The sequence below is a fragment of the Nycticebus coucang genome, chromosome 9 (genome assembly GCF_027406575.1).
Source record: "Nycticebus coucang isolate mNycCou1 chromosome 9, mNycCou1.pri, whole genome shotgun sequence".
Taxonomy (NCBI): Eukaryota; Metazoa; Chordata; class Mammalia; order Primates; family Lorisidae; genus Nycticebus; species Nycticebus coucang.
In genome coordinates this window covers 41,886,456-41,911,779 of record NC_069788.1, presented here as the reverse complement: position 1 = coordinate 41,911,779, position 25,324 = coordinate 41,886,456, and the positions used below count along the sequence as shown (strand labels likewise).

The 25,324-nt window shown below is 50.0% G+C and overlaps 1 protein-coding gene across 4 annotated transcripts in view; it reads right to left on the bottom strand.

Moving 5' to 3' along the window:
- MDGA1 (MAM domain containing glycosylphosphatidylinositol anchor 1) overlaps nt 1-25,324 on the bottom strand; it is a 54,076-nt gene that overhangs the window by 615 nt on the left and 28,137 nt on the right. For 2 of the 4 annotated variants that reach the window (XM_053603375.1, XM_053603373.1), the window contains exons 3-16: nt 21,130-21,304; nt 19,023-19,219; nt 18,103-18,277; nt 17,587-17,856; nt 15,154-15,483; nt 11,768-12,064; nt 10,723-11,007; nt 9,093-9,244; nt 8,070-8,247; nt 7,812-7,835; nt 6,448-6,600; nt 5,769-5,903; nt 761-891; nt 438-546 (exon numbers count right to left, since the gene is read on the bottom strand). In XM_053603375.1, the coding sequence (XP_053459350.1) occupies nt 438-546; nt 761-891; nt 5,769-5,903; nt 6,448-6,600; nt 7,812-7,835; nt 8,070-8,247; nt 9,093-9,244; nt 10,723-11,007; nt 11,768-12,064; nt 15,154-15,483; nt 17,587-17,856; nt 18,103-18,277; nt 19,023-19,219; nt 21,130-21,304 (2,611 nt within the window). Of the gene's footprint in view, nt 1-437; nt 547-760; nt 892-5,768; nt 5,904-6,447; nt 6,601-7,811; nt 7,942-8,069; nt 8,248-9,092; nt 9,245-10,722; nt 11,008-11,767; nt 12,065-15,153; nt 15,484-17,586; nt 17,857-18,102; nt 18,278-19,022; nt 19,220-21,129; nt 21,305-25,324 lie in introns of those variants that run through there. The other 2 variants (XM_053603374.1, XM_053603376.1) reach the window with 2 other exon arrangements.

The window sequence follows — 25,324 nt, the reverse complement described above, 5'->3', positions numbered from 1 at the left end:
AATGGGTTAATAGTGTGAGCTACTCCAAAGGACTCTTGTGGGAATGAAGTGAAATATGCACGTACAGGTTTTTGTTCTTTGCCTGGTACGTAGTAATTGTTCCGTAAACTGGAGCAGTTAGTATTGGAAGCCCTTGGCTCTAAGAGTCATAGGTTCACATCTGGAGCCACAGGCACAGGAGGCACTTTGTTACTGTAAATAACTCAGTAAGTTCACAAGGAGGCCAGGGGCTGGGGCTTCTCATTGTCCTATATATGCCCCACAGCCTGTGTCAGATCAGGCCTAAGGTGGATTCATCCTCAGTTACAGACACATGATTCCCATTACGCAGACATTCTGAACCCCCATTCAGAACAAACACCCCCACAACAAGCTGGTATCCACCCACATGGACCCCCCCCCCAGACTCAGCTCTCCCACCCATTCCCATCTTGCACCTTTATTGGGATCCACCTGCTTCCGGGGACACTCTCCCTTCTTCAGAGTGACGTCATCTATGGCAATATCCCCCAGGTAGCCCGAGCCTCGAACCCCCTCAAAAATAATCTGGGATAGGGTCAGAAAGCAGGGAGCAGGAGTTGGGGAAGTTCTCCAGATGCCAGAGACCCCCTCCCAACCACATCCTTCCCCTCAATCTTCTGGAAATCCCCCCACCCTGCCTGTTTTCTTCCTCAGTCCCAGGAACAAGCCCTTCCTAAATGCTTCCTAGCCAGAGCAATCACACAGGCCTGGGAGGAGCCTCTGGACCCAGTGGACTCACCTGGAAGGGCCCACTGGGGCTGATGGGCACGTGGGCCTGCTGCCATACATTGCCCTTATTGCCACTGAGGGACCAGGCATGCGAGTCCAGCACCCCTTTGTTCCGGGACCGCACCAGGAGGTTGAGGGAGCCTGTGGCAGATGTGAAGATGAGGGACAGTGAGCCCTGGCCAGGCCACCCTTGCCTTTCTGCATTTACCAAGCCCTCCTCTCCCATCACGGCCTGAAGCAAGACCCTCTCCCCATCCCCAGCCTGGCACAATGTCTCATTCCCACGGGGAGACTTTGGCAAAGGACAGGGAGGACAGCAGCAGGATTTCAACTCATCAGAATGATCTACAAATCTTCTTTCGTTTCTTCCTTTCCATGCTAATCAGCTAATCTCTCCACCCCCTCAACACACACACCCCACACACACACACATGCTTTCCCTCCAAACAAGGGCGTTGCCCCTGGACCGTGGGACCTATGTCTGAGCACAGAGCAGGATTCCCAAAGAGCACAGTGCATAACTCTAGCAGTACATGATTTCAGGAAGCAGATGAAGAGACTTTTAAAATTTTAATACTTATTTGTATGTTTCATGTGATGAACAAAGCTAACCCTTCAGATTCAGGATTTCTCTAATGCTAATGCTTAGGACAAAGTGAACCAAAAAAAAGTGAGTTGATTTACAGAACAATAGTGCATATGCCACACAGCTGGGGTAAAAACAGCGAGAGTGATATTTCGGAGGCATTGGCCTGGGGGTGCTGAGCCCATGTGCCTGTAGTCTCAGGGATCTGGAATTCTAGGGGCTCTGAGGTGCATGAGAGGAGGAGGGCATCATGGCTTGGCTACGAGGACCCAGGCAATGTCAATGTCCCCTCCCTGTCTCTCCCAGCCCACGTTGAGCCCCAGTGACACAAAATACCTGGCTCTGAGGGAAGAGGAATCAATCTTAGCTGGCACCTGGTGGCTGGCATTTCCATGGCACTGCCCACAGACAAAGCCACACCATCTGTGACACCAGATAGACAGACTTCCTGATGGGGGAGAGCCACCAAATGTTACCTGCCTGGGATGAAAGAAGCTGGCTTGGACCAAGGAGAGCCGGCAAGACATGAGGTCTTGGGGACAGCTGGTGTCCTGAGCTGCCAGGCAGGGTGGGAGGGGAGGGGAGAGGAGGGACCAGGATAGCAAGAAACACCCTCTCCCCAGCAGCAGAGCCAGGCCTGAGGAATGTCCCAAAGGTTCCAGGCATGGGAGCACCCTTACCAGCCAGAGACGGGCCCTAGAGAGGGCTGCAACTAGCACGCAAGAGAACAGGAGGTGCCCGGCTGGCTTGGCAAGGCCCAAGTCCCAATATCTTCTGGGGTCCTCACCATCCTAAAAGGGACCACTCTCTCTACCCACTCCTGGGGATCTGTCCCCATCTCCATGTTCCTGGGGTCTATCCTCAATCCCATATCATTTTTTCTTCCTTCACCCACCTGTCCCAAGGACCCCAAGGGCATTCCTACTTTTTCACTACTCAAACTAAAATAGAATTTCTGCCCCCTTCTCTCAGAACCCCATTAGCTCCAATGTCCTCCCTGATCAGGGGCTTTCTGACATCCCTTCACAGGGGTAAACCAGGGCCCAAGACCTTCAACCTCCCTTATGACTGGGCCTGCTCGCAACATTCCTCCATATTTTCCTTGCCACCTCCAAAGCCAAACGGAATTACATGCTATGACCTCATACACTCCAGCTTCCCAGCCTCTGGCCTTTTGCTCAAGCTGTTCCCTCTGCTTGAGATGTCCTTCCCTAATGTTTTAACCTGGCCAAATCCTTCTCCTTCTTCAAGGCCTGTCTGGAATGCCACATCCTCCAGAAATCTTCCTAGGTGTAAGTTGGGAGCCTCCTATCCTTCCTGAGAACTCTGAGTCCCTAACCTGCAATTCCCCAAGCCCAGACCTCTCTGCTCGGCAGTAGGGCAGTCATTGAGATCCACATCTTCCCCTCCCTATTGACTCCTGAGGGAAAGTCTGTGTCAAATTCCTGTCAGTTCTCAACAATTAAATGCTGAATGGAGACCTTTCCATGGCTGCCATTAAGGACTTTCACAGAATCTCAGGGTTGGAAGTGACCTCAGGGTTCATCAAGCTCAAATCCTACATCAGTCATTTAATCATTCATTCATTCAGCTAATTTCGTGCCACTGTGTGCCAGGCACTGTTGTAGGCATTAGAACAAGACAAAGACCCCTGCCTTTGTGGAGCTTATGTTTTATTGGAGGTAGGCATCAAAAAGAAAATAATAAGCCAAGCATGGTGGCTCACGACTATAATCCTATCACTTTGGGAGGCTGAGGCAGGTGGATCACCTGAGCTCAGGAGTTCAAGACCAGCCTGAGCAAGAGTGAGACCTTGAGACCCTGTCTCTACTAAAAACAGAAAAAACTAGCCAGGTGTTGTGCTGGGCACCTGTAGTCGGAGCTACTTGGGAGCCTAAGGCAAGAGAATCACTTAAGCCTAAGAGTTTGAGGTTGCAGTGAGCTATGACACCACAGCGCTCTACTCAGGGCAACTGAGTGAGATTCTGTCTCAAAAATAAATAAATAAACAATAAGAAAAGATTGAAGGGAAAAGTATTAGAGAGCTGTTTGATAAGGTGGGCAGGGACCTTTCTGAGGAGACATGAATGAAGGGAGGGAAGAATGTTCCATGCTGGGGGAACAAGCAAAGACCTCTAAGACAAGAACCCTTCAAGTATTTAAAGAAAAGGAAGAAGACCAGTGTACTAGAGCTGAGTGGGAGCCAGGAAGAGTGTCAGCAAAAGAGGTCAGGGAAGCAGACAAGTACAGGTCAGGTGTGGAAGCCTGGAGAAGACAGTGCTAGGAAACTTTCAGAGGGGGCTGAGCAGGGGAGTAACAGGATCTGGAGAAAGGTCCCCTTCACAGCACCCTGCTGGATAGTCCTCCTGTCCAGGGACAGGACATTCACTGTCTCTCAAGACAGTCCACTCCTCTACTGGGCAGATTTGATAGTGGAAATCAAATCTGCCTCCCGAAAGCTTTCACCGCCTGGGCAACACAGAGCCAGGTCTGTCACACAGACTGCCCCCTCCGCTTTCTCTCTTCAGCTCATAAGTCCTGATCTCTTAAGGACTTACTGAAACCAACATGTTCCCGGGTCTGGCAACTGGGTCCCCAGTGCCCCCCCTGAGCTGGAGATATAGTGACCAACTGTACCAGTTTGCCCAGGACAGAGAGGGCTCGGTGCTAAAACTGGGAAAGGCTGTAGCAAACCAGAATGGATTGGTTATCCTCACTGGGGAAGCCAAACGGAAATGAAAAGACTGGGCAGGGCAAAAAGGTCCTGTTCACCAGCTCTCACCTACCCAAGAGGAAGCTTCCTATGAAGTCCAGACCCAGCCATGGGCAAACCAGTCTGTGCGGATGGCTTGGGGGCCCCAGTGGGTAGACAGCCTCCCATCCCACTCCATTCTAGTTCACCAGTGCAATGTGACCCGTCACTCTAGCTGTAGACACTTTGCCCTGATGAGCCTTTAGGTCTAGGATTGCTTAAAGTCACTCCCTCTTGGCCAGGCACAGTGGCTCACACCTGAAATCCTAACACTCTGGGAGGCCAAGGTGGGAAGATTGCCTGAGGTCAGGAGTTCAAGACCAGCCAGAGCAAGAAGACCCTGTCTTTACTAAAAATAGAAAAAATTAACCAGGTGTGGTAGTGAGCACCTATAATCTCAGCTACTCGGGAGGCTGAAGCAAGAGGATTGCTTGAGTTCAGGAGTTTGAGGTTGCAGCGAGCCAGGCTAATGCCATGGCATGCTACCCAGGACAACAAAAACGGGGGGGGGGGGGAGTCTCTCCCTCTTCTGTGTAGCGAAGAAGCTTCCTGTGGACTGATAAAGAATGATCGCCAAGAAGATGCACAGCTCAGAGGCAAAAAGCAAGAGCAGAGCAGCACGTGTAAAACTAAGAGGAAACAGAATATAAATAAGCACTGGTTTCTGTGTGCAGAAAGTCTCTCTGGAAATTTGCCCCCAAGCCTAGTTTACCGATTTCCTCTGGGGAAGGGCTGTAGGTGGCAGAAGGACTGGGAGGGGAGGGAACTTGCATATTCACCCTTTGGACCCGTGTGAAATATACTGCCTTTCCCATAAATAAGTAAACAAACAGACAACATTTTAAAAAGTCATCATTTCTTCAGTAGAGTCTTCCATGCCTAGGCCCCCAGGGTCAGTCAGGTCTCTCTGTTACTAGCAGTCTTGGCCTGCCCTTCCACTGCCACAGGGGTCACTAAGGCCCACCTGGTGCCATTGGTTGTTTAATGTGTGTATCTCCCACTGACTGTAACAAGTGCCAAGAAGATGGAGGACTCGTCCGTCTCGTTCACTGCATTGCTTGATACCTGGCACGGAGCAGGTGCTCCGGAAGTGGTGGCTGAACAGATGAGCTATAGATCAATGTGACGCTCCTACCAGTGCCATCTCTTACCAAGGGGAATTCTGAAGTTCACTCTCACACTTGGGAAGCAGGACTTCCTCCCACTGTGCACAGCAGTCCCCTTCTGATCCTGTGTTTAGGACTCAGGGAAGTCAGACAGATCTGGGTGGCCATGTGGTCTTGGGCAAATGCTTAACCCCTCTGAGTTGTGTGGTAATTCTTCCCTTACCTGGTGGTCACCTGGGGGTGGTGAGGATTAATGAGCACCCAGGACATCACCTGGCACCTAGCAGGCACTCAATATATGCGACCTCTTAGTTATTTCCTCCATCCCCCCGGACATCCATCTAATCCTGCTGGAGCCTTTTTATCCGTAGACTCGGGAAACCATAATCATCTCAAAATCTCAGACAAGCTGCCCTTCAACTTCAACCTTCTATCCATATACCCTCCAAGGACCTATGATTTAGCCAAGTCAGGAAGCTCAGGCCTCGTGTGGGCCAGCCCTTCACCCCCTGTGACCCCATTCTCTTCCAACCCTCAGCACACGCTCGGCCAGACTGCTAGTCCCCCGACTCACCAATGTGCTTCCCATACATGTGGTAGAAGAAGGAGACACAGTAGAACTTGGCGCTGGCATTGTAGAGGGGACTCACCAGCCTTGCACGGTCACCCAGCTCCCGGGGCCTTGATGTCTCAATGAACATGTAGTAGCCTGTGGGGCAGGGGTGATGCACCGACTGGCTCCTCCATGCCCACCCCACCACGCCTCTCCCACCCCTGCCTGACAGTCAGCTGCCTCACAGCACAGGGTTTCTGCTCAGGGTTCATGGGTCTCAGCTGTACTGCAATCTCTCTTCTTCCTGATCCTTTATTAGGACAAGGCTGTGTCTCCCCTCAGACTGGGGCTCCCCAAGGACAAGACATGTCTCTCCTCAGACTGGGGCTCCCAAGGACAAGACATGTCTCTCCTCAGACTGGGGCTCCCCAAGGACAAGACATGTCTCTCCTCAGACTGGGGCTCCCAAGGACAAGGCCAGGTCTCCTCTCAGACTGGGGCTCCCTGTGGACAGGGCTGTATCTCCCCTCAGACCGCGGCTCCCCAAGGACAGAGCTATGTCTCCCCTCAGACCAGGGCTCCCCGAGGAGAGGGCCATATCTCCCCTCAGACTGGGGCTCCCCAAGGACTGCAGCTCCCTAGACCTAGATCCCCTCCCAGAAGCAGTTCTCCTATTCCTAGCTGCCAGTCAGGCCCTCACCCTCAGGGGTGCCACTTATGTCAGTGGGCGGACCAGTGTTGGGAGAGCGCTTGGGGTTCTGGGTAAGGGCATTCTGCCGCGTCCAATCAAAGTTGTCTGTCACATCCTGTGTGTAGCCACAGATCTTCTCATCCTCAAAGTGGCAGGTGTTGTCTGCATTTAGAGTAGGGGATGAGAGAGAGTCAGCCTCTTCCCGCCTCGTGTCCAATCTTGCCCTCCCTCACCATCCCTGAGGCAACACCCATGCATCTAACTAATGGATCCCGGACTCCAGGGTTTGTGAGACAGGCAACAGGGCCCACAAAAAATTTCTTCCCATAACAGGACTTAGTAACCATTTTTATGCCACATGCCCTTCCGGCATCTGGTGTAGCCTAATTATTCCATCTCAGAATAATTATTCTAGATCCATAAAATGAAATACATAGGATTATAAAGAGTGTCAATTACATTGAGATATAGTTGTCGAAATAGTTTTTTCCTTTCTTTTTTTTAGAGACAGAGTCTCACTTTATCGTCCTCAGTAGAGTGCTGTGGTGTCACAGCTCCCAGCAACCTCCAGCTCTCAGGCTTAGGTGATTCTCTTACCTCAGCCTCCTAAGTAGCTGGGATTACAGGCACCCACCACCACGCCTGGCTATTTTTTGTTGCAGTTTGGCTGGGGTGGGTTTGAACCCACCACCCTCAGTATATGGGGCCAGAGCCCTACTCACTGAGCCACAGGTGCCACCCTGCCAAAATAGTTTTTAATTTGTTACAAAATTATGAGTGGGCTTCTTTATTATCTATTAAATCACATGATCTGGAGTCAGGTCTGATAACTACCATAGTTTTGAAATACTAATGAATGTAAATGGTATTTAGAAAGATCTACAACTATAAAGTGATATGAAAACATCAGATTTCTACTGCTGATAACACACAGGGAGGGACTGGTTCTACTACTGTAGTTTGTTGTCTACGTTTATCACTGAAGGAGATGTTAAATTTCTTCCAGAAGATTTAGGAATACAAACAAATAATTGTATACCCTTCCAGGTCCATAGACCCCCTGAATTCTATAACCAGATCCCTTAGGGGTCCATGGCTCACAGACTAAGAACCCTGTCCCAAACAACAGGGACTGTGATTAGTCTGGTCTCTCCTATTTTCTTTTGGGGACAGTGAATCTCTCCCCACCTGCCAGCCTTTAAGGCCCAGAATAAATCCTAGGTACAAACATCTCCAGCCTAGCCCTGCTTCTTCTGGCTGCTGGCCCTGCCCCATGGAAACACAGGGAGGTCAAGGTCCCTTCCTTCCACCCAGGAGAGCTGTTATGTCCCTAAAGGGAAGGGGAAATCGTGTGTGTGTTAGGGGTGTCTCACCTGACAAGTTTGGAGAGTTGATAGCTGAGAAAGGAAGCAGAGAAACCAAGTCAGAACCAAGGTGTGGGGCTCTGCAGAGGGTGTCCTACTTGGGACCAGGGGACAGGGTCCTCAGAGCCAGGACTGTGGCCTGCAGTGACAGGGTAGGAGAGTACACAGTGGGGGCCCCAAGCTCAGGAACCACATGAGGCTAGCGAAGAGGGTCCCTGGGCACAAGATGGGCCCATCTTTCCCACCATCACCGGCACTGTCACCTACGTTCTGTGTAGTGAATGATGCGTGAGGCCATGTCACCAGCCCCAAAGGTGGTATAAGGTGTGAGGCGGATCTCATAGCTGTGGGGCACACGCAGATCATTCAGGATGTACTCCAGCAGCTGCCCCTTCTCCACACGCCGCACAGGGATGGCCTTGACCATGGCATTGTGTTGGTTCAACTGTAAATACAGAGTTCCCAGATGCAGGCCACACCCTCCACTGGAGCACCAGCCCAGGCCCTCATGTGACTTGTAGAGGCAGAGTGGAAAGAGGAGAAAGAGCAAAGATCTGAAGCAGAAAGAGCAAAGGTCTAGGGAGTTGGGCCCTCAGTTTCCTTTTCTGTGAGAGAGGACAATCACCCCTTCCATGCTCACCTCCCAGGGCTATCATAATAATAACAATAATTGTAACAGCAGGTATTGAAAACTGTTCTGTTTTGCCTCATTAACTTATTTAATCCCAAAATAGCCATCTTATGAGCTAGGTTATTATAATTATGCCCATTTTACAGATAAGAAAACTGAGGCCAAAGAGATGTAGCTTGCCTAAGCTCATACAAAACTGGATTCTAACATAGGCAGTTGCCCTAGGGCCACACTCTTATCCTCTTACCTCCTACTTCTTGGGCTGGACAGAACCACAGGAAATGAGACCAGGCATGGAAATAGCTCAGTGACTCTGACCCTTCCTTGTAGAGACCCCGCACATGAGATTGACTCTTCTTCATTAGGCTCTTGACCCAAGAGTAGAATATATGTTCTGTGAGCAGGGCTAACTCCCCCTTAACCCAGAAGACCTTTGCCTGCCCAATTTTCAGGGCTGTGCCTCAAGGCTGGGTCCAGAAGGGACAGGTTCCTAGAACCTCCTATCTCCTGCTTCTATGTCAGAACATTTTCCCCCACCTCTAAAGAGTTGCCTGTAAGCAAGTCAATCTGTCTGAGCCCCTGTCTCCAACTCCTACCCTTGGCCTTGAGGAGCATTTCCAGAGTCATCTGCCCCCAAGCCCTGCTGCCCCATGGCCCACCTGACGGACACTGAGTCTGTAGTTGAGCACAGGGTCGACAGCATCAGGCTCCCTCTGTGTCCACTGCAGCACGTAGGAGTAGTTCTTGGACAGCTTGTGGCTGCGGGTGGGGTTGGGGGTGTCGAAGTAAAACTCCGGGCTGTAGGCTTTGGCTGAGGGGGGGGGGCATGGGGCCGTGGAGGGGGAGGGGGAGGGGAGAGACACAGAGAGAGGAGGCAAGGGAGAGGGAAACAGAAGGGGATGGGTGGAACAGAGAGTATATGGAGAAACAAAGAGACAGGAAACATGTGAGGAGGGGAGATGTGGAGAGAAGAGATTGGAGACAATGAAGATGGGGAAGGGAAGGGAGAAGGGACATTGGAAATTCCAAAAGGTGATATTGGTGAGAAGAGAAAAAGATAAGGAAGAGATAGAGAAAAGAGAAATTTGGGAAGACAGTGAAGGGTCAGGGATATTGAGAGGAAAAGAAGAGAAGAGAGAGGAGGAGAACAGAGAAAGCGAAGAGGTGGGGAGACAGGGCAAGTGTGGGAGAACAGGGGAGAAGGGAAGGAGGTGGGAAATGTCACAGGGCCTCTGGCTGGCAGGGCTGGGTGGTGGGGAGGAGCTGGGGATGCGGCCAGTGACCTGTGGTCCTAGCCCCCTGCTGTTGAGGGGTGCATCTGAACATGAGCTGAAGGGGCACCCAGTCAGTTAGGGGTTGTTGGGAAAGCTGGATATGGGGAACAAGAATGCCTGGGCCCCCCCTCCAGGGGTGCCGCCACCAGCCCTGGCAGGGAGGTGGAAGAAAAAGGGTATCACTGACTACCCTCGAAGTTCCCCTTGGCCCTCACCACCTCCACCCCTTTCTGCAGCCTAGACAGCCCACCCAGGAATGAGTTGGAGGGTTGAGGCTAAGGTGGATTTCTGGACACTGAACAGCCTGCATCGCTAGGCTGACAGCTCAGCAAATGTGCACTCTCTGGCCCAGTGTCACACCTGACATTCCAGAGAAGCTGTGGAGGTGCCTCTTTTCTCCTGTAAGCTAAGCTCAGAAAGGGTTCCCTGTCTAGAGCCTCTGGAGGTAAGGATGAGGGAGGGGCTTGAAATGTGACCTGTGCCCAGGGTTAAGTGGCCTTAATGTCGGTGTGAGAAAGGCTGGAGCCCAAGGCGCTGAAAGCGGACAAGGCTGAAAGGCGTGGAGCCTATGGCTTATGTAGGGGCGCCAAGACTCAGGGAGGGCCTAGGCCACTTGCCAGCCGGGCCAAAGGGGCCAGCCTAGACTTGGTGAAGACCAGGTTATTCAGCAGAGCTGCTGTAACACACCAAGAAGGAGGAGGCGGAGCTGAAATAAGCTGGGCTTAAGAAGTGTGGGCGGGCCTTAAAAGAGGAACGCTAGACTTAAAGAGGGAGGGAGTGGGGGCGTGGCCCGCGTCTGGGGTGGGCGGGGCTGTGAGGTCCAGGATTGGATCCCGGAGACACGGGGCGGGGTCTAGCCCGGGCACTGACGGGTCTTGAAAAGGCCGGGGCCGAAGCCTGAAGCCGGCGGGCTTCAAAGGGGCGGGGCCCAGGCGGGCTCGGCAGAGCCCGGAGGGAGGCGGAGCCTGGCGCCACGTGGGAGTGGGCAGGTGGAGCGGGACCACCCGACGCTCACCCGAGACCTGGAAAAGGCAGGTAGCTGAGCCCACGTCGTTGGACACGCTGCACTCGTAGCTACCGCTGCTGTCGCGGGTTAAGGCGTCCAGGCGCAGCTCCGCGTGGTCCGCGGCTTCGGCGGCGGCTGGGACGACAAGAGGCGGCGGCAACAGCTGCCCTTTGAACCGCCACACGGCCGAGGTGATACGCTGGGGGCTGCCTCGCAGCAGCGAGCAACGCAGGAGCACCGGCCGGCCCAGCGCCTGGCGCACATCCTGGGAGCTGGGCTCCACCTCCGGCGGGACTGGGGACGGGAGCGGCGGTCAGTGAGGCCTCTCCCCAGCGAGCCGCGTCGGGGAGGCGACGCACTCGCCCCTACTCTGGTGACCCCAGCCTGGAGGAATCGCAAGGCAGATGCACTCTCCCAGCACATCATACAGTAGCAACGCTCATACCACCACAACCAGCACACTCACTCACTCCTGGCCATTCCTTCCAACCCGCTTCCCAGACTGTACCTCTACACACGCCCTAAGTGAGCCTCTCACCTCTCAGAGCAGGGGTTTGGAGCACCATCTCTAGACCCGTCGCTCACCTGAGACCTCCCCATGGATTAGGTTCAAATCCCAGCCCTGCCTCTGTGAGACCTTAAGAAATTCACTTAATTCTTATGTGGCTCAGCTTCCTTATTTATAAAGTAGGGGTCTAATAGAATTTATTCATAGGGCTATGGAGGGTTAAATGAATTAATGAATTAAAACTCTCTTAGAATAGTGCTTGGCACATAAGTTAATTTTCATCATTTTGTTATCAGTATGTTCCCCTTAAAGGTTCTTCCTCCTCTTCAAAATCCCATTTCCACCTGTCAAAATCAAGCAATTACTTTGGCGGTTGGTCACTTGATGGAAGTGAGGCAGGGAACACAGACACGGAGGTGCCAAGGAGGTTTTAGAGGTTATCAGCAGGTGTGGGGTTTGGTTGGACCACAAAGGATGAGGGGCAGCCCGGGCTGGAAACGGAGACGGACGGCTGGAAAGGTGGTCGGACGGGGTGGGATGACTCACACTGCACGGTCAGCTGCACCTGGGCCTCGCGGGGGCGCACGTTGAAGCCATTGTAGCGAGCCGTCTGGCAGCGGTAGGTCCCGCTCATTTCTCGGCTCACTCGCTCCAGCCGCAGCTTCCCGTCCGGAGTCTCCTCCAGGGGCAGCCCCGAGGGCAGCAGCGCAGCCTCCTTGTCCACGCGGGACCAGAGCACCGGCGGCCGCGGCTTCCCCCGCACCTCGCACTGCAGCTCGGCGGGCGATCCCTCACGCACAGTCACCACGGCCCTGCCCTTGGGCACGCTGATGGTGGGAGGCACTGCGGGAGGAGGCCAGGCGGGGGGACAGGTAGGAGCAGAGTTAGAGCTTCAAGCCTCTCTTCCCCATCTCTGACTTCCCATGGGGCCCTCCGTATCTCCAAAGCAGAACTCATCTTTCCAAATCCTTTCCATCCCCTGGGTCTTTGCCTCGGGGTCTTCCAACTCAAGAAACCCGAAGTTAGCGTGGCCTAGTCCTTCTTCCCCAACATGACTAAATATTGAGAATTCCACCTCTTAAACATTTCTGTTAAGTATCTCCACTCTCAACCCCCCCTCTCCTACCCTTGGGCCAACCCGGATTGAGCCTTCATAGTCTCTTGCCTACAGTGTTACCACAGACTGCTAGTCTGTCCCCCAACATTCTTCTTCCTAAGTAACAGAATACCTGGGTTTTAGCAGGGCACACAGCCATGCAGACTAAAGAATACGTCTTCCAGACTGCTGTGGTCACACAACTGAATTCTAGCCAATGGCTAGAGCTGCCATTGTGAACAAGGTGGCAAATTGCCAAGGAGGATGGAAAAGCAAGCCAGAAGGAGCATGGGGCCCTGAGGACTTCGGGGAGCAGAGCAACTATACTAGTGAGAACTGCTCAACCTAGACTTTCACATGAGGAAGAAATACACATCTAGCTTGTTTAAACTACTATTAATTGGGGGTGGGGGTGGGGTCTTCTGTTATTTACAGATGAACCTAATCTATCCCAACACTTTGCCCAAATGGAGGGTCTTTTAAAGACTTCCTTGGGTCCCATCACATGGCACATCAAACAAATTAAAATGCAACTGTGTCCTACATTAAATGTAATTAAATATAAAGTTATTATTTGTAAATAGCTCTACAAGGCAAGCTGAGGTCCAGTTATATAGTTAACATAATTTATACTCTATAAACATTTGTGCATTTATTGGCTTTAATTTTGCAGTTTTCTTTTTGTATTTTGGAGCCAATTAATTTATTTTTCTATGCCTAAGTTTCCACGGTCCTTAAAACACTTCCATGCACAAGGCATCAGACCCACAAGCCAAATGGAAGAAACTGCCCTAAGCCCCTTCCCTGGCTCTGAAAACATCCCAGCTCCCAATGCTTCTACACTCTCCTCAGCATGCAGGCCAAAGATAAAGAGCCATCTCTCCCTTTGAGGCTCAAACTCCTGAACTCCGTAAACAAGGTCCTCCTGCTCCAGCCTCTGCCTCCCCCCAGTCTCATCTCCCCTCTCCCATCCCGTATCCCAGCTATGTGGGATCCACTTGCGAGAAACACACTCCCTGCACACACCAAGTTGTGTACACTTTTGGGTGCTCCCCCATTCCTTCTGCTTGTCATATCCTTTTCCAGTCTTGCCCCACCAATCTGGCAAATGTTAATGGACTCTCAAGGCTCACATGGAGCATGCCTCTTTTGAGAATGTTTCTCTGGATTTCCCAGGATGCTCTACCAACTTCTCTACCTCCAGGCCACACTTCCAAGGTTTGCCCTTCAATTTTTTGCCTTACTCCTCCCCCCAACATGTCTATCTCCCTTGGCTGGGCAGTGAGCTCTGAGGAAGGCGCTGCACATTCCTGTCTGACACCCTGTGTTTGGCATAAATCAGTCTGCAAAATGAATTTATGGAATCAGTTCTGGTCCACTCCCAAAGCCCAGCTCAGGTTCATCTCCTTCCAAAAGTTTTTAAGACCTCCCTGGTTCACCCTGTGCAGACGTCAGGGTAGAAGATGCCTCCACAGCTACCTGGCCCAATCTCTCACAGAGAGAAATTGAAATTCAGAGAGTTGAAGCACCAAAGGAAGCAATACTGATAACAGTTACATTTCTGCACCTGGTCATATGATAGCTGGCCAAAGTCAGCCTGCTCCTCAGTACAAGGCCGTAGGGCTACAGCCAAGATGCTAGAGACTCTCTCCAAAAGATCCCTTCCAGCCTCCTGTCATTCTCAAAGCGCAAGTCCTTCGGTGGTGGCTAACAGCAGGTCTGAAGTCTGATTGCCTGGATTCAAATCCCAACTCTGTCACTTATGGTTGTAGTACTTTAGGTTAAGTTTCTCAAACTTTCTGAGCCTAAGTTTTTTCACCCATAAAATCAGAAGATAAAGTACTAACCCATAAGGTAAATAATGAAAGTAAATGACATAAATATAAAATTGTCAGAACACATAGCAAACTCTCAACAAATGTTAACCATATCATTTCATTATTGTTATTTATTATTGTTGGAATAAAGATTTGAATCCTTACCATTGCCTATGTTATGCAATGAATGTTGAATTCCTAACCTCAGGTACCTCAGAATATGACTGTATTTAGAGACAGAATATTTAAAGGGGTAATCAAGGTTAAATGAGGTCACTAGGGTGAGCCCTAGTCCAATATGACTGGTATACTAATAAATGGAAGACACTGGAACATAGACATGCCAAGAAGGCCAAGTAAAGACAAGGGGAGAAAATGACCATCTACAGGCTAAGGAGAGAAGCCTCAGAAGAAATAAACTCTGATGCCACCTTGCTCTCAGATTTCTAGCTTCCAGAACTGTGAAAAAATGAATTTCTATTGTTAAGCCACCAGTCTAAACTACTTTGTTATGGCAGCTGCCTAATAACAGCCTACAAGGCCCTGCACAATCTGGCCTCTGCTTCCATGCTTACCCTACTCCATTCTCCCAGCCACGCTCTCCTTCCTTCAGTTCTCCTGTGTCCAATGTACTCTGCTGCCTCAGTGCCTTTGCACATGCTGATTCTTTGGCCTTCCTTGCTCTCCTTTGCCTAGATCTCAGATTGAACATTCTATCTCAAGGAACTCTTTCCAGACTCTCATTTTTCACAGTCTGCAATGATATATTTATTTGGGAGACTATCTGAAACATGTTTGCCTTCCTACTCCATTCTATGAGGGCTTGTTTTGCTCACCACTCTACCCCAGGATCTAGCACAGTGCCTGGCATATTAACAGGTGCTAAATAAATGTATGTGGCATGAACAAATACCACCCTCCTCATTCTGGCCTCCCTTTCCCAAGCTGCTGCCCTTACTTCCCAGCCATGGGCCTTTCCATCTCCCTTACATTCTCTTGACATCCCTCCAGCTGCCAACCTGTTTCAGAGGAGATGTTGACCTCGACACTGAGGTCAGGCACAGGCGCCCCTGGGAAAGAAGCCATGCACAGGTAGGTGCCATAGTCGCTGAAGTGCAGGTCAATGAGCTCTAGGCTGCTGGTGACAGCGGGCAACTCAGGGTCATTGCGAGTCACCAGCAGCCGCTTGGACATGCGTGCTGGCTTGCCATTCTTGAACCACTGGTAGGTCACCTTCTCCTGGGGCACTGCATCCACATGGCATGACAGCTTCAGATCCTGGCCCAGCTGTATGTTCTCACTCTCTTTGATCACATCAGGGGTGATCTGGAACGTGGCATTCTTCATGGCTATGGGTGGGTGAGGAGGGAAGGATGGCTGGGGCTGGCCTTAAGCCAGGGGCCCATGTTCTACCCCTACCCAGACCCAATTTTTCCCCTCAAAGTGGCTGTCCTGGAGAAGGGAGGCTACATACAATACCTCCAGGTGAAACCATCACTATTCTCTACTTGGAAATTCTACTTGCTCAGATGTGTTTTAAAAGTTAAAAAAAAAAGCCAGGCACCGTACCTCACGCCCATAATCCTAGCACTGTAGGAGGTTGAGGTGGGTGGACTGCCTGAGCTCAAGAGTTCAAGACCAGCCTAAGCAAGAGTGAGACCCTGTCTCCAAAAATAACCAGGCATTGTGGTGGGTGCCTATAGTTCTAGCTGCTTGGGAGGGTGAGGCAAGGGGATCACTTGAGCCCAAGAATTTGAGGTTGCTGTGAGCTATGGTGCCGCAGCACTCTATCAAGGGCAACAAAGTGAGAATGTGTCTCAAAAATAAATAAACAATAAAATAAAATGTTAAAAAAGAAAGTAGAAAAGCATGTTTGGTAATGATTTATAGCCACTGTTGACTAAAATATACACTATATAAGAGACATAGTTCTAAGCACTCTACATGGATTTACTCATTTAAACATCCAAATATCTTTGAGGGAGGTGTTTTATTGTCCCCATTTTACAAAGGGGGGAACTGAGGCTTAGAAAGTTTAAGCAACTTGCCAAAAAAGTAACATATCTTGAATTCAAACTCAGAGACTACCCTCTTGACCACTACACTGCTTTATTTTTATCACTGCTTTCAACCTTGAATATGTAAAAGATATACTTGGAAGGATGCGGACTAGAATACAATTGTGGTTCTATCTAGAGAGAGGAACTGAGGAGAAAATGACAGGCAATTTAATGTGCTGTTTGACTCTTTGTAACAAGCATGTGTAATTTTTATAATAAAAGATCATTATAATCATTTTACATGCAATAACATAAAAACATCGAGTTTAGAAAGGAAGGGTCTGGCCTCTTTAAAGAATGTGGATCTTTTTCAAAGTAAGTTAGACAGAGTTTTTAATAGGTTACCCAACTTATTAGGACACTGGTACAACAGCCACCACTCAGGACTGTTCTGGGAAAGGCAGGCTATATAATCACACCAAGAGGTGATCATAAGTATTTCATATAAATTGAGATCTCACCAACCCAGGTTTTAAAGGCCAAATGGAATTAGGTAGAGGAAATTATCTTCTGATGGGAAAAGTAGTCATCAGACAGCCACAATCCTGTTACCTTCTTTCTCATCTGATTAAATAAAAAGTCATAGAGAGCTAGCTTCTTTCTGTGAGGAGTCAGAAAAAGACTGACTGGTTGGTGAGAGATGAATGAAGAAGAGAGTCCATGTCATCGGGGACTCTCAGTTGAGTTTGGTAGAAGCTGAACTTTACTTTCAAATGCTAAAGAGCTGGAAACAAGCCCGTACCTTAAAACAAACAAACAAATAAACAGAAACTCCTAACGGTGCACAAGCAGAATAATTTAAGTTTTCCCCTTAAATCAGAGTGACAAAATCAAGATCCTTGTGAGTGGCTCGCGGTATTACAGGGGTGAGGTTTACTAAGGAAAATGTTTATACATTATTTTTATCCTTAGTAATTATCTTCAGATTCATTTAAATGCTTTTCTAATAAAGATTTACATATCAGATCTGTGGAAATGTATGTAACTTTTACTTACATTCAGTTAATCATGTAGAAACCATAGGGAGAAATCCAAGAAATTTCTCTTTAAGCCTAGAATATCCACATTTAGCTTTTGCAGCCTCAGTTTCCCAATCTAAAAAAGGTAACTAACCAATTCCAGCCCTTCCTACTTCTTGGATTACTGAGGTCATATTTGGAAATGTAGATTGTAAACCGTAAATAAAACTTAACACAAATTTTAGTCCTGCCATCTGCTGGCAGATAGCTGAATTGCAGGAAAATCAAAGTGCCTGGAACATGCCTCCTCAGCATGCCTCACCAGAGAGATGAGAAGCAGACAGGCCCCTTTCCAAGTTTACCGGTAGCTTCTGGAGGATAGGGACCCTGTCTGCCTCACAACTTCCCTCCCACCCCTCCTGAGACCACGTACATCGCACCAGCAGGTTGACAGTCTTCTTGGCAGGGTTGCCCACATTGTTGGTGGCGGTGCAGTTGTAATAGCCAGAGTCCCGGGCCTGCACTGAAGGGATGCTTAGGGTGCCACCCTGGGCCAGAGCACCCAAGGGCAGTGGGCCAGGCCCATGGGACCATTGCAGCTGGGGTAAGGGATCACCACCTGTCAGCAGACACTGCACCGTCACGTTCTCCCCAGGGTTCACCACCAGAGTTTCATTCACAGACAGCTTCAGGGCTGGTGGTGCTAAGAGGACAAGGAGGTAGGTATTAGGGGATTGTAAGGCAGGGCTGGATGTAGGGAGATCAAGGGACTAGGGGAACCATGGGGGTCGGGGGAGACGAGAGGAGAGAAGACAGAGAGCAGGAAGAGGGTGGGAGGGGCTGGACACCAGGGTGATGTGCCTAGAGTCCAGTGTCAGGTGAGGCACTATCTTCTGGCTGGGGAATTAGCCCAGGTGGGCAAGGGGTGTGGGCTGGGAAATGCCTGTACCCGTGGTGTTGGTGAGCCGGAAGGTGATGGCCTTGTCTGGGATGCCGCACACGTTACGTACAGACACCTGGCAAGTGTAGCTGGCATAGTCCTGGGGCCGCAGGTTCTTCAGCTTCAGGACCTTGGTCTCCCCCTGGGCAGCAGTGGACCACTGGGGTGAGGCACCTGCTTGAGTCTCCAGGGATCCCACACACTCAATTCACTGAGCACCAGAGCCACAGCAAATTCCTATTCCAATTCCTATCTTCTCCACCTCCACCCACACCATTTGCCGCAGGGACCCTGAGCCTGAAGTAGATGCCTCACTCTCTACACCCTTGGCAGTGCCTTGTCATGGGCTTCACTGGGTCTGAGGTTGCCCTGGGGCACACTGACCAGGACTGAGCCTCAGTTTCCTCATTCTGGGAAATGACAGGCTAAGGAGGGAATCCTTCTCTGCCTTACACAACCTACACAAACATGGGGCTGGCCCAAAGGCCACAGGTGGGGCTTTGACAGCCACCTCTGAAAGCCCTCCCTGGCAAGATGGCATTATCACCATTTCCTGGGACTGTAGGGGGCCCATGGAAGAGCAGTCATTCCCTGACCCAACTCCTGCTGTGCCTGTCCATGGATTCCCAATACTCTAAGAACCAGCAGGGGCGGGGATAATGGGTCTGCCCCTAGGGGGCGCCTTCCCATAACCAGCAATGTTCTTGGGGGACATGGTGCTTTGGAGACTTTCCTGTCTTCACTCCTAATCTTTCTGCCCTGTATTCCTGGTCCCAGGCTATTTGAACTCCAATCAGAATGTGTGCTCCAACTTCAGAACAGGACTGTGAAAGTCAGGGCAGTCCCAAGAACGCAGGCTCCCTGCCCACCCCCGACCCTTGATGGGGGCAAGTGGAAGAGTGTGGAGTGATCCAGCTACCCGTGCTGACCTGGGTGTAGAGGGGCTCATAGATGTCAACCCCATTGTCCTGGCTGTGGGACAGGGTATCAGAGCCCCGCTTCCAGATGAAGCGGGCAGGCGGGTTGGAGTTGACAGTGCAGCGCAGGAACACAGTCTTCTCCTGGTAGAAGTTGCCTCGCACATCGCTCACCGTCTGGTGCACCGTCAGCACTGGCTCGTCCAGGTCTGCAAGGGCACAGCCCCCGTGGAGTCAGGATGATGTGACCCCAAGGGGGGCAGAGAGGAGGGCTGAGGCTCCTGGCAGCCCTCATGGAAGGCTTAGCCACCCTCAAGGGACACTTTCAGAGAGTAAGACACTCTCCCAGCCCCAAAAGCTTGACCAGCCTGTTAGAGGCAGGGGATTGGACTTGATGGCTTCCCAGACTCCCTCCCAGCTGTGCCTCTCAGGGACCCGCATGGGGATATCTAGCTTCACACTCTCCCATCACAAGGAGGAGGAAGCCGCTGCAGACAGGAAAGCAGGAAACCCTGGTTCAAATCCCAGTTTAGCTATTAATTTGTAGTGTGACCTGCCTAAGTCCCTTCTCTCTCTGGGCCCCAGTTTTCTCATTAGTAAACTAGAGTAGATTGGTGGTTCTTGCCCCTGTTCGCACAACGGGATCACATGGAGATTTTCTTTTTAATACTGATGCCTGGTAGAGCTCATTGATGATATCAAAAGTCAGACTAATGATTGCCTCTGGGGGAAATTATTGACTGGGAGAGAGCATGAGGGAACTTTCTAGGGTCCTGGAAATGTTTTTTATCTTGAACTGGATAGTATTGACACACACACACACACACACACACACGAAGTCATACTTATTGGCTACTCCTCAATTTTAAAAAAATTTTAAGAAAAATCTTTACCTATTGGGTACCAGGAACACTGTCCTGGTGGTGAGCACCCTGAAAGCCCTGACTTTAGCATTATAGCGTGTACCCCAAAAGACAGAAAAAAGTCCTCATATCAGTCCCCAACCCCAATCAATTACATCAGACTCTCTGGAAGTGGGGCCCAGGCATTAGCATTTTTAAAAGGATCCCCCTAGAGCTGGGCACAGTGCCTGATGCCTGCAATCCCAGCTAGTTGGGAGGCTGAGGCAGAAGGATCACTTGAAGCCAGGAGTTCAAGGCTGCAGTGACTTGTGATGGTACCTCTATACTCCAGCCTAGGCAACAGAACAGCCTCATCTCTAAAAAAATTAAAAATAAAAAAATAAAGGATCCCCTAGAGATTCTAGTGTATATCCCAGACTGTGCCCAGCAGGTACCAACAGTCCATGTTCCTGCATCCCACAGCTGATGTCCCAGCATCACATCAACTCGTCCTCCTTCTACAGCCCACCTAGAGAGACATCATAGGCAAGGCCATGAGTGCAGCTGGGCACTGGTAAGGCCCAGGCTATGCCTTCCCTTTTCAGCACCAATAACCCGAGAAATGACACTCAGCCAATAGTTGGCAGAACCCTGGGTGGCTGACAAGTGACAGAAGTGGGGTCTGGAGTTCCACTGGCACTACTCTATCAGGTCCCACTTAGGGGGCGGGAGGATAGCAGTTGATAGGTAGGTTTATTCTAGGACCTAAGATGGTGCCAGACAGGCCCTTGGGCCTGGACCTACAGCTTCCAGCTCCTGGGGTTAAAGGGCTATCCATGGAGGGCAGGTAACCACAGAGGGCTTCCCATTCAACCAGCGACAAGGTGGGGGTGGCGGGCTTGGTCCTACAGGTAGGAGGGGAGGGAAGTCTCAGAGCTGCCCGTGGGGCAACAGCAGAGATTTGAGGTACTATGGGAGGGCCCCGAGGCACAGGGAAGAGACCGGAGTTCCACGCTGCTCTGGGCCTCTGTGCCTGTGAGCAAGTCACATGGTTACCTCAGTCTTCTTACCTGTGGAAGGGGAATAATCCAACCCATTCTGTCTTCCCTGCCCACCTTACACGGATGTTGCAGGGTTCGTACGGGATTGCAGATGGGAATGTTTGGGGGATACTCAGTCCCCCAAAGTGCTGCTTCTCCACCCCTCCCTTCCCCAGCCGAGCTCTCTGGCTAGGGCAGGGCTGCCAGGGTCCAGGGCAGGAGAGGGCTTCCACTCACATTGTACGTCCACGCGGATGGACTTGATGGCCGGCACTCCCACGCCGTTCTCGGCTTTGCAGTAGTAGCGGCCACCCTGCGTGCGCGCGATGCGCTCGATGCGCAGCGTCTCATTGAACACCGACGTCTCCTGGAACTTGTCCGACGCGCTCCCGGCGGTCTTGGTCCACCGCACCTGGGCCCGGCCGGGCGGGGCAGACTCAGACCCGCGGCAAAGGGCGGTGTGGGCCGCAGGGCTGAGCGCCGCGCCACAGCGCCCCTGCCCTCCCCGTGCACGTGGGACGTGCATGAAGGAAACTAACCAACACAGGCTCGCGGGAAGGCACCGACAGAGCGCGCCCCACAGCAGCGAGAGCCAGAGGAGTCCCGGGTCAGAGGGAAAAGGCTTTAAATCAGGCGTATTGTGCTGTGATTAAGAGCATGGATTTGTGGGCAAGGTACCTAACCTGCCTTGCTTTCCTCATCTGTAAAATAACGAATATTACCCCCCTTTCCTAGCAGTGTCTTAGCACTGGGAGAATTAAATATGCACGTACTTATTGCTGGAAGACTGAGATTCTGATAAGATTTTTCTGTCATTTCACTTACTATCTTAGTGGCCTTTGATCGGTTACTCGTCTCTCAGCTTCCGATTTCGCGTCTGAGAAAGGGCTGTTTGTGGTTGCCAGTCTCCAAGATGGCCTCGTGGTCTTCACACCATTCTGTAGTCCCCTGCCACTTTGTACTAGGGTAGTCCGTGACCAACAGAATGTAGTGGCAGTGACAGCATGTCACTGCCAAGATTAGGTTGTAAAACACTGATTTCCATCTTGGCCATTCTTTGGGATGTCTGAGAAAGCCAGGTACCATGTCCTGAGCAGCCCTATAGAAAGCCTTCCCGGGGAGGAATTGAAGCCTCAGCCAACGCCACATGAGTTACCCATGCGGTAATCCCAGCCTCAGTCATTCTCAGACGTCTGCACCCCTGGCTGGACGTGGATTGCAGCTTTGTGAGAAACCCAAAGCCAGAACCAGCCAGCTAAGCTGCTCCTGGATCCCTGTCCCACAGGAACTATGAAACCATATGTATTTGTTTTAAGCCCCTAAATTTCAGAGTACGTATTGTATATATTATGCAGCAATGCATAACTAATATAACACCATACCCACTTTGCAACGTTATTATAAGGTTTGGAAAGAATGTAGGTAAAGCACCTAGGTGTGGTGCCTGAGTATACACTCCACAAATTTCTATTATTTATATTGCTTTAGATTATAGAAAAATAGCAAGGATCCCATGAGAAACTTGAGCCTATTAATTCAGGTGCTAGAGGTTTAAGAAAAACAGATCAGTTCTAGATGATTAAGTATAAGGTGAGTGTAGAGGTAAGCTTTGGTCGTGAAGTGGAAGGAGTGTTTATTAGGAACCTGATCCTGGTGAATAGGTCCGGCAAAAGGCCACAAAAACAAGGTTGGGGAGAAGCAGAACCTTTCTCATGCAGGGAGTGACTGCAGGCCACAATGTTGCTACTCTCATCCTCTCCCCATCCTTAACTCTATCCCCAGGGATCTAGAAGTTACAAAACTTGGAGAAGGTTAGAGGCAGTTTCAGGTAATCCATAGATCAGTGGGTGGTTTCCAGAGGGAACATAGCCATGAAAATATTTGATCTTTTTGTATTTAATGTTTTATGATTTTTACCACAATTTGTCTAAATGGAGTTTGTTTACTTATTACTCAAGACTTGGTTTGCTTCATTCATCTGAGACTTTCTACAGTCTTCAGTTCTACAAAATTCTCAGTCTTTTTATCTCTTTCAATAGTGCCTCCTCTCTGTTCTCTCTATTCCCTCCTTCTGGAATGCCTAAATTTATGTTACAGCTTCTCATTCTGCACTTACCTTCCATGTCTCTCAATTTCTTTTTCATGTTTTCTATCTGTCATCTCCAGATTGCATTATGGCTGATTTCTTCAGCTCTATCATCCATTTCAAATATTTTTCTCTTCAACTATCATGATACTTAACATGATAGTATTAAGGTCAATTTTTTTTTTTTGGATTTCTATTTGCTTTTTCCCATATCTGATTGATCAGGTTTTATATCTGCTGGCTTAAAGATTCTATTCCTCCCATTACCACTTTAGTATTTTAAACACTTTTATTTTGAAGACCCTTTCAGATTGCTCCGTTTTCTCTTATTCCTCAGATGTGAATTGTTCAACTTGTTGGATCTATGGACTTATTCTCCTGGCATTTTATGTGTTTATTTTATATGTGTTTTGAAATTTTATTCCACAGGCTTGTATTCAGGAGGATTATCTTCCGTAGAAGTGCTATTTGGGCATTTACAGGCTGTCTGTGGTACAGTTTTATGCCTGCCTATGCCCAAGATAATGGGTTGATAGATTCCAGTGAGTTTTATGTTAGTTTCTTAGGTTAGGGTGCCCTCGCCATCTGGATAGTGCAAGATGCAGATGGCCTTAGGGTTATGCTGTCTCTGGTGACTCTGTACCTACACCCTGAGGCAGAGAGTCTGTTGCCTGCAATGACTCTGGGCTATGGAACAGAGAGAGATCTTCTGATCCTCATTCATAGATGGTGCCACTCTTGTTGGGCTTCTAGCTTCAGGTATGGTCCAGTTGCAGCTCCCAGCCCTGGATGGACTCATACTCCCCATGTGTGTATTAACATGATTACTATCCCTGGTGTTTATGCAGGCCCAGCCTCTCTCTGGGCCAGGTTCTTCAACTTCTGCTCACTGCCATCACTGTAGACTCTGTCTGCATTTGTACCCCCCTGGGTGTCCTCCCTCTCTTGCCACTTGTTTAGAGTGAGGAATTCCATGTCTGCTCAATCCCCCATCCTGACCACAAAGTAGGCCATGAGATGACATTTCCCTTGCTCCCCTGCTAGACTGAATGCTCCATGAGAACAGGAACTACAGCTGCATCCTCAGGATCCATCGGTGTGCTTGGCACATATCATGTGCTCAATAAATATTTGTTGTAATGAAATGAGCAAATAAGAAGCTAGACAGCGTTTCAGGAGAGGCAAGCATCTATGGCCAACGCAGGATGATGGGAGGCAAATGTGGAGCACAGGGTATGAGGAGGATGGCAATAGGATCAAACAAGAAAGGCAGATTGAGGAAGATCTTCAGTTCCATCTCTAGGCGCTTGAACAGGTCTGGTAGGTAATGGGGAGCCACTGAAAGTTTCTGTGCCAGGGAGTGACATGATGTAGCATGGCTCAGTGTTATTCTGGTAGCAGAATGCAGGAATGGATTGGGGGTGGGGGCAGGAGACTGGGAGTTCAGCTTAGAGTCTACTGCAGTGGTCCAAGGGACAGGGCTGAAGGTCTGACCTAGAGGGGTAATGAGGAATAGAGAGGAAAAGATCCATGCAAGAGATGTAAAAAGAAAGGCCTCAGGGTCTAGCTAGACATGAGGAATGAGATGAGACAGAGTCAAATATGAGCAAACAACAACAAAACACTGAAATAGAAATACAAGTGCATGTACACATAGTCACAGCCACAAGCAACTCATACATGTGACACACAAGGAGACACACACAGATGGCCAGCGCAGCCTTAGGGAGAGATTATCATCCCCAGTTTAATAGTCACACCTGACACAAACACCAACCTAAATCCAGTGCAATTGTTTTCACTTCCAAACAAACCTTTGAAGAGTAAGCAGTGATAATAATTTCTTAGGTTGGAAGAGCCTTTAGGGGTTTCCTGTCCATCTGCTTGCCTCAAAGCCAAACATACTAAAGCCATCCCTGTTCCAAAAATTTTCCAGGAAAGGAGGATTTTGCATTTCACTGTCCTTCCTCAGGTCCAACTGTCACCTTTGCTGCTGCAGCTCACCAGCACATTCCACCCATTCCTCCAGTCCACCTCCTCCCTGCCTCCTCCCTTCAGCTCTCAGTGATAACTGGCTAACACTTCCTGCCTGAACCACACTTGGTCTGTGACAGAATTCCTCTGGCATTTCCAGATACTTGTTTTTTGTTCCTTTCTAATTGCTTTTGGTCTTTGAACTTCAAGAGTGAAGAGCTGAAGCAGAGATTGTTTTCCGAGTTGCTTAGAACTCCCAGAGCCCCCAAAGATGGTTACACTGGAAGTGTTACAAACTGTAGAAAATACTGGTTTTGAATTCAAATTCTGCTTCCACCCCCACCCACCCCCAGAAGCTTAGTGGCCTTGGAA